The sequence below is a fragment of the Pristis pectinata genome, chromosome 4 (assembly GCF_009764475.1).
Source record: "Pristis pectinata isolate sPriPec2 chromosome 4, sPriPec2.1.pri, whole genome shotgun sequence".
Lineage (NCBI taxonomy): Eukaryota > Metazoa > Chordata > Chondrichthyes > Rhinopristiformes > Pristidae > Pristis > Pristis pectinata.
In genome coordinates, this window is record NC_067408.1 from 1866855 (window position 1) to 1881413 (window position 14559).

General features: G+C 48.0%; 1 protein-coding gene across 1 annotated transcript in view; it reads left to right on the forward strand.

The window, feature by feature from the left end:
* LOC127570016 (TBC1 domain family member 9B-like) overlaps positions 1-14307 on the forward strand; it is a 56872-nt gene extending 42565 nt beyond the window's left edge. Inside the window, 5 exon segments of the mRNA XM_052015200.1 lie at positions 46-123; positions 4037-4087; positions 5900-5962; positions 7424-7527; positions 10468-14307. Coding sequence (XP_051871160.1) covers positions 46-123; positions 4037-4087; positions 5900-5962; positions 7424-7527; positions 10468-10665 — 494 coding nt within the window. The 3' untranslated portion in view covers positions 10666-14307.
* Positions 14308-14559: the final 252 nt, after the last annotated feature.

Below are 14559 nucleotides of genomic sequence, written 5' to 3' on the forward strand. Positions count from 1 at the left end.
TCGCTCTGCGCCCCGTGGTTTACAAGCCTGCTGTTTCTTTGGCAGCTATTTGGCCAGAGGAGGAATCGGCGCTGGAGGCGACTCGTTACTTCACTGAAGAGGCGCAGAGCCACAGGCCGTACGGTACGTGTGTCAGAGACACTTTCCCCTTCTCGCTGCTTCCATCTCCACCTCTGACTGGCAATTCACAGGAGTGATGGGTAAGCACAGGAGGAGGCCATTCTTCCCATTGCACCTGTATTGGCCCTTTGACTCCCCAGTTACGTCCTGAACCTAGCAAATTAGTCGCCTTGGGTTGTCCATGGAGATCTCTGGGAACCCACCTGGGGAGAATTCCAGATTCTGACTCTCCCTGTGTGGAAAAATCACAGACTCTTGTTCGAAAGTAAAGTGCCCATCATCCAAATGTGAAATGAACATCTGAGGTACCTCAGTGATGGTCTTCCCTGTGGCACCCTGTCTGTACCCCTCTGAGAGAGCGGCACTCCCTCGGCGCGGCCCCTCAGACAGGGCAGCACTCCCCCTGCAGAACCCCTCGTCACTGTGTATGGGCCTGAGATGTCCCACAGCATTGTACAGGCTGCAAGACCCTGCCACCACACTGCTGCTCCCCTGAAGGGGAGACGTGACCTGTGTTTCATCTGTGGTTGTTGCTTCATTACCAGCAGTCAGTGGGGTCTAGGGGCAGGGGAGACCATTCAGCTGGTCAGTTGGATCATGGCTCATCGCTGCTTTAACCCCACAGACCTGCCTGTGCTCTGCACCCCACTGCCCTGTCTGTTGATCTTGGAAAAACTAGCCTCGAGCTTCCATGGTTAGAGCAAGACCTGCATTGTATCGCACCTTCCCTGATGTCCAGAGCACCTCTCAGTCTATACAGAGCCTTTTGAATTGTTGTAATGTAGGAAACACAGCAGCAAGTCAGGGCAAAGCCCGGGTGACTGTGGAGGGGATGTGTCCTCCTGTGGGAGAATGTAGAACGGGTCACCCTTTAAAATAAGGGTCACCCGGTTAAGAGAGTGATAAAGCAAAATATTAGGAACTCCCTTCCTCAAAGGGCAGTGGAAGCAGAGTCTTTAAATATTTTTAAAGCAGAGGGAGATGAATCTTAATAAGTGAGGGGGTGAGTGTTACCTGAGGTAGGTGGAAATGAGGTTAATCCTGATAATATGGAGTGGCAGAACAGGTTTGAGGGGCTGAAAGGTCTACTCCTGCTCCTAATTCATGTATTCGTCTATAACCCACACAACTAGGGTGATGTTGACCAGGTGACCATTTCAGTGGTGGTGTAAGATGAATGGTGGCCCCAGAATGCTGGGACAAACTGTGTCACTCCTCACTGAGGTAGCAGCTCTCCGATCTAGCAGATGGGTTTTAACATCTCAGAGACGGCACCTCAGACCGTGCGGCACACCCTCGGTACCCCAGGTGCAGCTTCTTGCTGCCTTTGTGTACGTGATCCCTGGGCTGGGAGAGACCTGCAGGGATTTGGGAAGAAGCAGGTTTGGTGGATGTCAGCAACACCTTGTCCACACAGGACAGTTTATCGCTGCAATGGAGGAGCTTAGAGCATAAAGTGGGCAGATGGAGGCCATTCGACCATCAAGACCATGCTGACTCTTCTGAAGAGCACTCCTGTTCACCCCATCCCTTTGCTCCATCTCCACATCCCTGCAATTATTTTTGTGTATTTAGACTTTTATCCTCTGAAGGCTTTTTTTAAAAAAAAACTGCATCAAAGAGCCCTCACCACTAGCTCAGTAACGAGGATTCTCCTCCTCTCTCCTCTGTCCAAGTCGAGTTTATTGTCATATGCACAGGTAGATTTTGTTTTATATACACGTGCATGTGACAATAAACTTACTTGCAGCAGCATCACAGGCACAACATTCACAAGAAAAAACATAAACACAAATTAAAGAAAGAACACAATTAGAACAAAAGAAAATCAAAGTCCGTTGTGCTGGAAAGTGGTCCCAGTGTTGCTGTACTGAAGCAGTGATCAGGGCTGTGCAGGTTGGTTGAAGGGAAATAGCTGTCCTTGATGCCCCTCACTCCAGTGCTCACCTGCTCCCTGGGAATGGTCTCCCTGACTTACCCAATCAGGCTCCTTCCTCACTTTAGACTTGGCCTGCAGCCCTACTGATTTGCTTTTTTTTTTGTTTTACGAGAACAAAGATGGGCTTGTGTCGAATATTTGACCCTGGATTTTACTCTTGGGGTTCTGCAGTTTCTCCAGGTGGTGCCTATTTGAGGAATTAAATCATGGACTAGTTCAGCACCGGAGGTCCACTGGCTCTGTGTCTGCGGTGACCAAACCAGTTCTCCAATTAATCTCACCTCCCTGTGCCTACTTTATGTCTAATTTTCCAAAGGTTGCTGGAAAGAGTGCTTTTCAGATCCTCAGCGAATTTCAGGACAGTAACTGGGGGAGTGAGTGAGGGAGGAGAGTACTCAGTGGTCGAGTGGTTAGAAGGGAATTGAAGAAGTGTGTGTGCACGCAGAGTGGAGGTCCAAATCCTCTTCAGCTCTTGGGATACAAGTGCATAGTTCACTGAAAGCGACGTCATAGGTAGACAGGGTGGTGAAGAAGGCATATGGCACTTTAGCCTTCATCTGTCAGGGCACTGAGTGTAGGAGCTGGGACATTTTCAGTTGTACAAGACGTTAGTGAGACTGCACGGAGTATTGTGGTCAGTTTTGGTCACACTGCTATAGGAAAGACATCGTAAAGCTGGAGAGAGTGCAGAGAAGATCTACGGATGTTGCCAGGACTTGAGGGTCTGAGTTATAGGGAGATGTTGGGCACGTTAGGACTTTATTCCTTGGAGTATAAGAGACTGAGGGGTGACCTTATAGAGGTGTATAAAATCATGAGGGACATAGGGTGAACACACATAGTTTTTGCTTCCCTAGGGAAGGGGAACTAAAAATAGGTTTAAGGTGAGAGGGGAAATTTAAAAGGGACCTGAAGGGCAGCTGCTTCACACAGAGGGTGGGTAGTATATGGAACAAGCTGCCAGAGGAAGTGGTCGAGGCAGGACAATAACAACATTTAAAAGACATTTGATTAAGTACATAGATATGAAGGGTTTAGAGGGATATGGGCCAAATGTGGGCAAATGGGACTAGCTTGGTGGGCACCATGGCTGGCATGGACCAGTTGGGCCGAAGGGCCTGTTTCCATGCTGTATCACTCCATGACTTGCTAGCAGTGTGTGGACAAAGCTGTCAGCTGCAGGACCATAGACCTTTCGGCTGATTGCACCCAGATGGCACCTTACCAACACTGTAAATGTCTTCAGTTCCCTCTTTGCACTGGTGTTGATGGACCTGACCCCAGCAAGGAGCAGTGCCAGTGTGGTTGCTGCTGCTTGGCAGATAAGGTGCACTGTGGTTGGCTCTTCACTCCCTCTGGCTCAGCACACACTCGGTTGATGAACAGTCAGGCTGAATGATAAACACCAGATTCATCAGCAATGTTCACATCTGTGAGGAAATTGGTATTGATTAATTATTGTCACGTACCGAGGTCCAGTGAAAAACTTGTCTTGCATACCGATCGTACAGGTCAATTCATTACACAGTGCAGTTACATTGAGTTAGTACAGAGTGCATTGATGTAGTACAGGTAAAAACAATAACAGTACAGAGTAAAGTGTCACAGCTACAGAGAAAGTGCAGTGCAATGAGGTGCAAGGTCACAACAAGGTAGATCGTGAGGTCAGAGTCCATCTCATCATATAAAGGAACCATTCAATAGTCTTATCACAGTGAGGTTGAAGCTGTCCTTGAGTCTGGTGGTACGTGCCCTCAGGCTCCTGTATCTTCTACCTGATGGAAGAGGAGAGAAGAGAGAATGACCCAGGTGGGTGGGGTCTTTGATCTAAAGTGTAGAACGCTTATGGTAAGGGTAACCTAGTGTTTGTTAGCCAGTGCGGTTTCCTCATCTACCCAGTGTTAGCAGTTGCCTTGTCGCCTGTCTCGTTTCTCTGATGTCTCAACTCCAGTTTCTTTTCCTCTTTCCACAATCTAGCGACACATCTCTTGTCAGACGTGGATTTCCTCCTCATCTGTGGGGCTTCAGGTTTGTGACTGGCAGAATCTTACCTCTCCCCTGTGTTTCTTAGTTGCCCTTTGATGACTCCAGGTTTATTCCTCGTGTCGATTTGTGGACTTTGTGCTCAGTTGAGGTGCTCTAGTGGGTTGATGTGGTTGAATCCGTTACTGGGTGTGAAAGGTTTGGGAGTTTTCATTCACCTTAAAGCTTTTATTGCAGCTTTCCACCATGTCGTGACTTACTAGTCCTTCATAGCCCATGATTGACCTCCCTCCTGTACTGTAACAGCAGCCACTTTTCACACAGTGAGATCCCACAGACTACAGGGGGAGAAAAGACCGCTTCACTAGCAGAGAATTGGTTGAGAGAGAGATTTTGGTGAGGGTTGGGGGAGCAGAGGTTTATTGCTGAAAGCTGTTGGCTAGGCACAAAGCTGGGGCAGATCTGGCAGTGGAACATCTGTCTTCAAAGGCTGGTGTAGAAAGGGGTGGCAGTGGTGCTTCAGTGGGCTCCAAGCTCAGTCTCATCCTGCCCAGAGGAACCACGTTCTGAGTGAACCACACCACAGGTAGAGAGATTGGACTTAGAAGATGCCCCAGAAAGGATCCCCAGCTTGTCCTCGTTCCCGACAGATGTATGCCAGAGCTTCCGCCCTGCTTGTGTTGTATCATTAGTGAGGTAACCCATTTTACGCCTTCCTCTTTTTCTTTGTATACAAAGACGAAAATGTTTACAACCAGCATCATTTCAGGCAGCACTTTCTGTAAGAGTGAACAAAATGAACTGGTGAGTGAATTTTTGTTTAGTCACATTGTCTCTGTTTGGCCAATAACCGTAATCCTGAATCAGATTCTACCTGTACGTTCAAGAGACCATAAGAGCAGCAGAATTAGGCCATTTGGCCCATCGAGTCTGCTCTGCTATTCAATCAAGGCCGATGTATTTTTCCCTTTCAACCCCATTCTCCTGCCTTCTCCCCGTGACCTTTTGATACTCTTACTAATCAAGAATCTATCAGCCTCTGCTTTAAATACACCCAATGACGTGGCTTCCACAACCGTCTTGTGGCAACACATTCACCACCCTCTGGCTAAAACAAAAAACTCCTCCTCATCTCAGTTCTAAAGGGACGTCCTTTTGACTGAGAACTGAGGAAGGTAGATTGTAGAACCTCCATCAAAGCTTCTGTTGACCTTCTCTGCTATAAGGAGAACAGTACCAGCTTCTAGAGTCTTTCCATGGCATTGTCTCTCATCCCTGAACCATTCCATTAAATCTCCTCTGTGCCCTCTCCAAGACCTCTCTCCACATTTTCTCGGGGGATGTGGGCGTTAGTGACAAGAACGACATTTATTGCCCTTCCCTAACTGCTTCTTCTGGTGGAAGTGTTGCCATAGTGCTGTTGGGGAGGGGCTCTGACCCAGTGATGATGAAGGATTGGCGATGTATTTCCAAATCAGGTTGAAGTTGGATGGGTACCTGCAGTTGGTGGTGTTCCCCTGCACTTTATCCTTGTTATTAGCAGAGAGGTCATGGGTTAATGGAAGAGCCCGGGTGAGTGTCTGCAGTGAATTTTGTAGATTGTACAACACTGCAGCCACTGTGGAGGGAGCCAAGGTTTCGGATAGTGGATGGGGTGCCAGTAAGCAGGCTGTTTTGTCCAGTTTCAGGCAAATGGAGAGTGTCCCATCCTATGGTGGATAGATCTTAGGTACGGAAGGTGAGTCACTCCCCATGATGTCCTTCCTTGTGTGTAGTGCCTGGATTTGACCACAGTGGTCCAGTTGAATAATTTCACTTCGTGTGTTTGTTCTGAATACTGATCCTGATTTCTTCCAGATGGTACAGAGCCCAGTGGTCAACAGATGCAAGAGGGAGCGAGGAACGGGAGGACAGTGAAAGGTATCTGACACCTCGGGACATTGATTTTGCAGTTGGTGAATTAGTTTAGAAAGAAAACCTGTGTAGCGCCTTGAATGTGACAAACACTGACACTAGATGAACCTTCACCATCAGAAGCAGCAGGAGGATTCTGTGGTACAATAATCATCTTGAGGTTAATGAAAGACTTGCATTTGTAGAGAACTTTCCAGCACCTTGGATGTCCCAAAGTGCTCCACAGCTGGTGAGGTCCTTTGGAAGTGTAGTCACTTGTAGTGTGGGATACGCAGCAGCCAATTTCAGCGCAAGAGGTTAGGGTTCTTCTGGCGTTCAGAAGAATGCAAGGCAATCTCACTGAAATGTTTGAATTTCTTAGGGCAAATGGGATCAGCCCTTCCAGGTGAGGCAGAGACACGTGTACCTCCAACCTTGCCCCTTCATCAGTGAGACCAAGTGTAGACTAGGCGACCAGGACTATGTCCAGGACAGAACTTCGGGTGGCACGTCACTGTAGCTCCCCTCCCCATTCCCACACCGACCTGTCTGTCCTCAGCCTCCTCCGCTGTCAGGGTGAGGCCCAACACAAACTAGAGGAACAACACTTCATATTCCGCCTGGGTAGTCTACAACCCAATGGTATGAACATGGAATCTTCCCTGTGTTCCTTTCCCACTCCCACCACCGGTCCACCTGGGTTCTCTCTCCCTTTGCTCACCTGTCCCATTCTCCCCCCATTACCTAGATTCATTACACTCCCTATTACCCCTCCCCTACCTGCTCCCACATCACCTATTGCCCTCTGTCTCTACCTTCCCCTTCCCTCCCCCAACTGCCCATCATCCACCACCCTGCCCCCCTCCCCTCCCCTCCCCTCACCTGGTTCCACCCATCACTGCCTCACCCCTGCCTCTCACCTCTCCACTCTCAGCCCTGATGCAGGGTCTCGATCTGAAACGTTGACCGTCCCTTTCCCTCCACAGATGCTGCTCGACCCACTGAGTTCCTCCAAAAGGTTGTTTTTCTGATCCAGATTCCACCGTCCTGTCTGTCCACGGAAAATATATCATTGATTCCACCGTCCTGGACAGAGCAGAGCTGTTAGTGCAATGGTGCCATGCCAGTATTTAACAAATTATCATGTTCTGATAAAGGGTCTTCGACTTGAATCGTTAACTCTGTTTCTCTCTCCACAGACGCTGCCTGACCTGCTGAGTGTTTCCAGCATTTTCTGTTCCTATTTCAGCATCTAATTTTTTTTTGATTTTTAACAATATCTGTTTGTTGAGCAAAATTGTCAGATTGCAGGTGTTGATATAGTTTGGTTGTTTGGGGAGGTGGGTTGTTTGTGCTGGAGAGAACTGGAAATGTGTGGGGTTAGCTGTGGTGTCAGCTTGGGAGATAACAGAGTGGGACTAGTTCCTGGATGTGCCACGGTGACGGTCAAAGTCTGTTCTCTGACGAAGCAATCTTATCTCTGTGCAGATGAGAAGAGCGGTTCACAGGATTACAGATATCACCTGAGGTTGTGGGCACAGGAGAGAGAGAACCCCAAGGAAAACATTAAAGAATTACCCAAGATGAACCAGGTATAACAGCCCAGGTAGCTTGCAAAAGGAAAGGGCTGTTATATCAATGCAGCACCTGTTGTGGTTAATGCAGTCAGTACAGAGCTGTGTACAGCAGACACTGCAGCCAAGGACCCATAGATATCTTTTATTTACTTAGTACTTTTTATTTGGTATATATTTAGTATATTTTATATTATATATAATATATTTTGTTATATACATAAAGTACAATATATATAATATTTACTGTATAAAATATCTCCAATTCTTCACAGAAATGCCATTAAACATAATTTATCACCGAGTCACATCCTTGGTTTGACCGTCTTTTTCCTTTACAACATAAGTTGTCTGATCTCAATATCACCCACCTCTCCTCTCAATGACCCTGACCTCTGTGGACCACCCATCCCCCAGTGCATCAACTTTTCTGTTCCTTGTCCTTCACACCTGCCCACTTGCGGACTGTCTGCTCCTTGTGCTGTACACACTCCTCGTTCTCTGTCCTTTCCCACTCCACCTCCAACCTCCCTACCTCTACAATTCCTTTCCCTGCACTCTCGCTCCACCCAGGGGCTCCACCCAAGCCCATGCACTCTCACTCCACAATGGAAGCTTCCTCACCTACCCTGATCCCCTTCCAGCCTCCGCCACCTCAGTCCTTCATTGTGTAGTTCCCTCTGACGGCTCTTTAGCTGAAGACCTTTGCTGAAGCCCAGTGAGTCTTCGGCACATCTGACAATGCAGCACACCCTTCTTACTGCCTTGAGGTATAGTAAGAGATGATTGGCTCAAGCCCTCATATCCCTTGACCTATCGCATTCTGACCCTGAGGTGGGTGTGCAGCCAATAAATGAAGCAGGTCTGTGAGTTTTGGGAAATGGGGGAAGGGTTCTTCAGTTTTCCATCACATGGATCTGAAACCTGATCTTAAAAAAATATTTTAGTTGAATATTTTAGGTTGAATATTGCTTGTGAATTTGTAGGCAGAAAATACGAGGTACACAACAACAGTTTTGAATGGGTGGAAGAGCTAAATGTGTTCCACCTTTTCAAAGTCGAGTTTATTGTCACATGCACAAGTCTATGTGTGCACAGGTGCAATGAAAAACTTACTTGCAGCAGCATCACAGGCACAGAGCATCAGATAAGCAGCATTCACAAGAAAAACAAATCACAATTAGAACAAAAAAAAACAAAGTTCGTTTTAGTGCAAAGTGATCAAAGTGGTCATAGTGTTGCTAAACTGTAGTGATTAGGGTTGTGCCGGTTGGTTCAAGAACCGAATGGTTGAAGGGAAGTAGCTGTTCCTGAACCTGGTGGTGTGGGACTTCAGGCTTCTGTACCTCCTGCCCGATGGGAGCTGTGAGAAGATGGCACGGCCCGGATGGTGGGGATCTTTGATGATGGATGTTGCCTTCTTGAGGCAGCACCTCCTGTAGATACTCCCGATGGTGGGGAGGGATGTGCCCGTGATGTATTGGGCAGAGTCCACTACTCTCTGCAGCTTCTTCCGTTACTGCGCATTCGAATTGCCGTCCCAGACCCTGATGCAACCAGTCAGTACATCTGTAGAAGTTTGTTAGAGTGTTCACTGACATGCTGACCTTCCTAGAAAGTAAAGACACTGGCGCACTTTCCTTGTGACTGCATCTACATGCTGGGCCCAGGACAGGTCGTCCGATATGTTAACGCCCAGGAATTTGAAGTTGCTGACCCTCTCCTTTTCTTGATTGATCGTTGATTGTCTGAATGGTCTCTGACAGTCCCTTTCTAACAAGATTGTGGGTGTGAATGGACTCCTCCTGTTCCTGTACAATAGTTTGAATAACTTCCTGTTCCTGTGTAACAGGGTCAAGGGGCCCAATGCCCTTCTCCCGTTCAGTGTAACAGGTTAGAACCATAGAGTCAGAGTTATACAGCAGGGAAACAGGCCCTTCAGCCCAACTTGTCCAAAGTGCCTACCTTGATCTAGTCCCATTTGCCTGCGTTTGGCCCATATCCCTCTTAAACCTTTCTAAACCTGTCCAAGTACCTTTTAAATGTTGTTACTGTACCTGCCTCAACCACTTCCTCTGGCAGCTCGTTCCACATACCCACCGCCCTGTATGTAGAAAAGTTGCCACTCGGCTCCTCTTTGAATCTTTCCCCTCTCACTTTAAACCTACCCTGAGATGGATCACCTGATGTACGCCCCTCATGATTTTATAAACCTCTGTAACGTCACCCCTGAGCCTCCTTCAATCCAGGGAAAACAGTCCCAGCCTGTCCTTGTAACTCAAGCCCTCCAGTCCCGGTAACGTCCTCGTCAGAGACTGAATGACCTCTTCCTAGCGTCACTCCAGATGTTGATGTTCAGAGTCTGAAATGTACAACGTGGAAACAGGCCCTTTGGCCCATCACATCCATGCTGACCAGTGGGCACCCAGCTGAACTAATCCCATCTCCCAGCACTTGGTGATTCACGTGCTCGTCCAGAGACAGTCACACGGCACGGAAACAGGCCCTTCGGCCCAACTCGTCCATGCCGACTGTGTTGCCCAGCGACATGCTGTCAGTGACTCTGCTCCCACCACTCTCTCAAGCAGCACATTCCAGGTACTCACCGCTCTCTGGGTGAAGAAAGTCCCTTTCAGATCCCCTCTGAATTGGTAAATTGGTTTATTATTGTCACCACGTACCAAGGTACAGTGAAAAACTTCTCTTGCATATCATTGCATACAGTGTTAATTCATAACCCAGTGCATAACCCAAGTTAAAACAATAACAGAATACAGAATAAAGTGTTACAGTTACAGAGAAAGTGCAGTGCAGGCAGACAATAAGGTGCAAGGTCATAACGAGATAGATTGTGAGGTCAAGAGTCCATCCTATCGCACTAGGGGACTGTTCAATCGCGGGATAGAAGCTCTTCCTCATCCTAAGTCTATGTCGCCTTGTTCTGTTGTCTATCCCCAGGAGCAGTTCATCGAGATGTGCAAAACCTTGTACAACATGTTCAGTGAGGACCCTGCTGAGAGTGAACTCTACCACGCTATAGCAAACCGTCGCTACGCTGCTACTCCAGATTGGAGAGGTCGGCAAACAATTACCAACCCCGTGCCCAGGAGAACTCTAGGCAATGGGGACAACACGGCGTTGTGGTGCCCAGGGTAAGGAGCAGACCTCGACCCTGGAACGGGTAAGGCCCAAGGTGGACCTGGAGCCGGACATCTTGAGCGACGCTTTGAAGGAGCAGATGGAACTTGTGGAGTGTGAGGCCAAGGAGAAGGAGGCTGGGTCAGCCCAGCCGTCGTGGGAGGAGGAGGGGAAGGACGATACTTCAATGTCCTCCTACTCCATGGTGAGCTCGGGCTCCCTCCCCTGCGAGGAGCTCTCCGATGATACAGTCCTGGTCAGCTGTGAGCAGCTGGCCGGGGTTCAGAGGCCACAGGGCACGGCGGAGGCTGACTGGTCCATCTCTTTCGAGCAGATCCTGGCCTCGGTGCTGACAGAGCCAGCCTTGGTCCAGTTCTTCGAGAAGCGGGTGGACGTGGGGCCAAAGATCGCGGAGTGCAAGAGCCAAAGGGCGATGGAACGGCAGGTCAGCTCGTCCAGTGAGCAAGAGCTGGCGCTGTCCACCAGCTGACTTCAACCCCCTCCCATCCCGAGCCAACATTAGGAGGAGCTTACTGTCATTGTCATCGTCCTGTCTCAAACCCACACACTAGCCCCCATCCTCGGGATCGTATTTATCCTCTGTTTCCTGCTGAGATCTTCATCAGTTTCCAGGGGTCAGTTGGACTTGGAGCCTTGTTCCCACTTAAGCCAAAGATATATTTGTAATTGTCTTTTGAAGTTCTGATCTGATCTTGGCTGATATGTGGTGAGGTCCCTCCACGTCCTTCCGACTGGGGCAGAGAAACTTAAAATGCACCTTTATCCAATGACAGACACCAGGAGTCCTGGTTACTGAGTTTAAAGACAATATTCTATCTCTAAAAGTTAGATGCAATGAAAGGAAACTATTTTATATCTATTTATATTATTCCCTCCATTGTAGCAGTGTTCAGGTCTCTTGGAAGTTGCCTGCTGCCTTTTAGCCATTGCGTCTGGCTTGTGAAAGAAGTGTGTACTAATATATGTCAGCAGTAGCTGTGATGTCAGACAGGTCTGTGTACGGTGGGGTTCAGTGAGCTTTGTAAACAGGCACACAATGAAAGGGCTGAATTATTCTGGGTTAATCCAGCTCTGGAACGAGGAGAAATGCTTTCGACTAGCCAAGTGTCAACAGTCCACAAGACAATGAAGGAAAGACCAGATCAGTATTTTGGAAGCGGAGGGGCTCAGTATTAACTTGTCAGCATTTGAATGATGGGCTGAGCAGTATTAAACAGGGTCAGAGAGGGCAAAGCTCTGCCTTCAGGTGGTGATTGTGGCCAGAATATTTGCTCAATTTCAACTCTTTCAGTTTAGTGTGATGAGTTATGAGTTAGTGAGGGTTTACATGGTCTGTGTGTCTGTGCACTTCAGGTGATCAATGCCTTTTGATTTTCTCAAGATTAATCTATTTGGGGTGGGTTAGAATTCTTCTGGCAGATGTGAGGAATGGAAATCAGATTCTGGTGACAGTAGCCCAGTAATTGGCAAAGGCTGTGAATGCACATTCACACTGTACTTAGGTTCAGGATTTCTGGCACCTTAAACTTTATCACACATGCACACACGGACACTCACAAAGACGGACACGCACATGGTGCATGACAGACATGTAACAATGTATGTGAATCGATGCAGATACACACACAATCTAACACACTGACGTGCAGCCAGACAATGCACTCTCACATTCCCGACTCAAGAAAGCAGGAAAGGCCACTTGGTCCCTCAGCCCTGCTCCACCATTCAGTATGATCCTGGCTGATCTATGCTGGCCTCAACTCTTCTTCGCCGGTTCCCCGTAGCCCTCAATACCTCAAACTGTCAAATATTTATCCACCTCCACTTTAAATGCCTCCAGTGATCCAGCTTCCACCACCCACTGGGGCAGAGAGTTCCAGAGATTCACCACCCTCTGTGAGAAACTACAGACCTCAGTTTTAAATGACCAGCCCCTTATCCCCTCTCACACTCACACACTTTCCCTCACTCTCACACCGCCCCTCTGCCCTCGCCCTCCCTCCCCAGCAGGACAATGAGCTTTCTGCTGGGCAATATTTAGTTACCTGGCCTGAGCCAAAGACACTTGATGGAACTGTAGGGGCAGTGGCAGGGTCCTGGTGTGGGGTCGTTTCCCTGCACCTCCTTTCTCAAAATTATTAGTTTCTTGAGAAAGGAGTGCCGAGGCTCCCCCTTGCCCGTGTTTGCTCTGCTGTCCGTATTGTTCACACTGGCGGGCTCATTCACCCCACCTGTCCTGTGCCTCTTCGAGAGAATTATCAAGAGCAAATGATTCCTTCTGATCTCTAAATATTCATAAATTATAATTATTGGGCTCATCTATTTCAGCCTCTGTTGTTCTTTTTGCGTTAGTCTCTGATATTAATTTGAGCCATTTCATTCCCAAAACCACTTCCTCTCTTTCACCTGTTGTTGGAATGGAAAACCAGCTCAGCATCCAACATCGAGCTCGGGCACTCCAATGAGGTGGGCACAGGGCAGAAGGGACCCTTTGCTGTGAATAACAACTGTACCAGTTTCCTACTCCAGGCTGGTGTTCAGACTTCCTGCACCTTGTACCTGTGCAGTTGATGCTCACCGTTGGAGTGGTTATTGCAGGAGCTGTGCCTCTGTCCTCCTCGTTATATGTAGTCATCCATCATCTACTGAGCATCTGTGCTCCTCAACAAAGCTAGGCCCTGCCTCCTGACCTCCTTAACCTTCATCACTGGTCGAGGGAAGACAAGCTGTGTTTTATTGTCAAATACCTCTTTGCACTTTGATGTATACACTAGGTTAATTAATGTGCTGTAACAGTGGCAGGATATCCAGCTGTTTAAATCATACTGTCCAGTTCTACACCAATAACCATAGGATATCAAAGTTGAGAAGGTGCGAGGAAGTGATTGTGCATTCCAAAAGGATATCAGCATGGTTTTACAAAGTTATCTCCACAGTCTGGCATTCACCAGCTTGCTCACAAAATGTTCGGATGGAGCCACTTGCACGGGGACATGACTCTTCCAGCATTTAAAAGTTCCTTTTGGCAGGGATATTGCCATTGTAGAAGTGTTCGGAGAGCCAAGTTCGAGTTAATTGTTGCCATGGGCATACGTACATAGGGTATAAATGCCAGGAGAATTTAGCTTATTGCAGCACACTACATTACAAGATGGGGACAAACATAAGTTAATGTAAATTAACATAAACTATACATTCATGTGTCAAAATAAACAATGACACTAGTGCAAAAAAGTTGCTGAGTGCTCTGGGGGTGTAGCTGGTGTTTCAGGATTAAAGCCTTGGACTATCTGCTCCAACCTGGGGGCTTCAAGGCAGTGACTTGGTGTTGCATTGTTAGCCGAGAAGGTTGGGCTTATCCTGAAAGGTTCATCACACAACCTTTCCACGGACATTGTCGAACCTGCTATGTCAAACATTCTCTGTTTGCATTACCCAATTCACCACTTCCTATTTTTGCCAGTGCTCAGATTTGGTGTCCAAGTTCCTGGGCCTTTCTGGACGAAGAGGATGCACCTCCTCGGGTGTACACTCTGATGGCTGAGGGGCAGCTTGTGCCCAAGAGAGAATGGGAAGTGTTGGGGCAGGCTTGCTTGACACCAGTCTCCACTGAGATTGTTATAGATTCATAGAGTCGTACACCAGGGAAACAGGCCCTTCAGGCCCAATTTGCCCATGCCAACCAAGTTGCCTACCTGAGCTAGTCCCATTTGGCCCATGTCCCTCTAAACTTTTCCTATTGATGTACCTGTCCCAATGTCTTTTAAAGGTTGTATCTGTACCTGCCTCTGTCACCTCCTCTGGCAGCTCGTTCCACATACCCACCACCTTCAGTTTTAAAAAAAAGGTGCACCTCAGGTCCCCTTTAAATCTTTACCCTTACCTTGTACC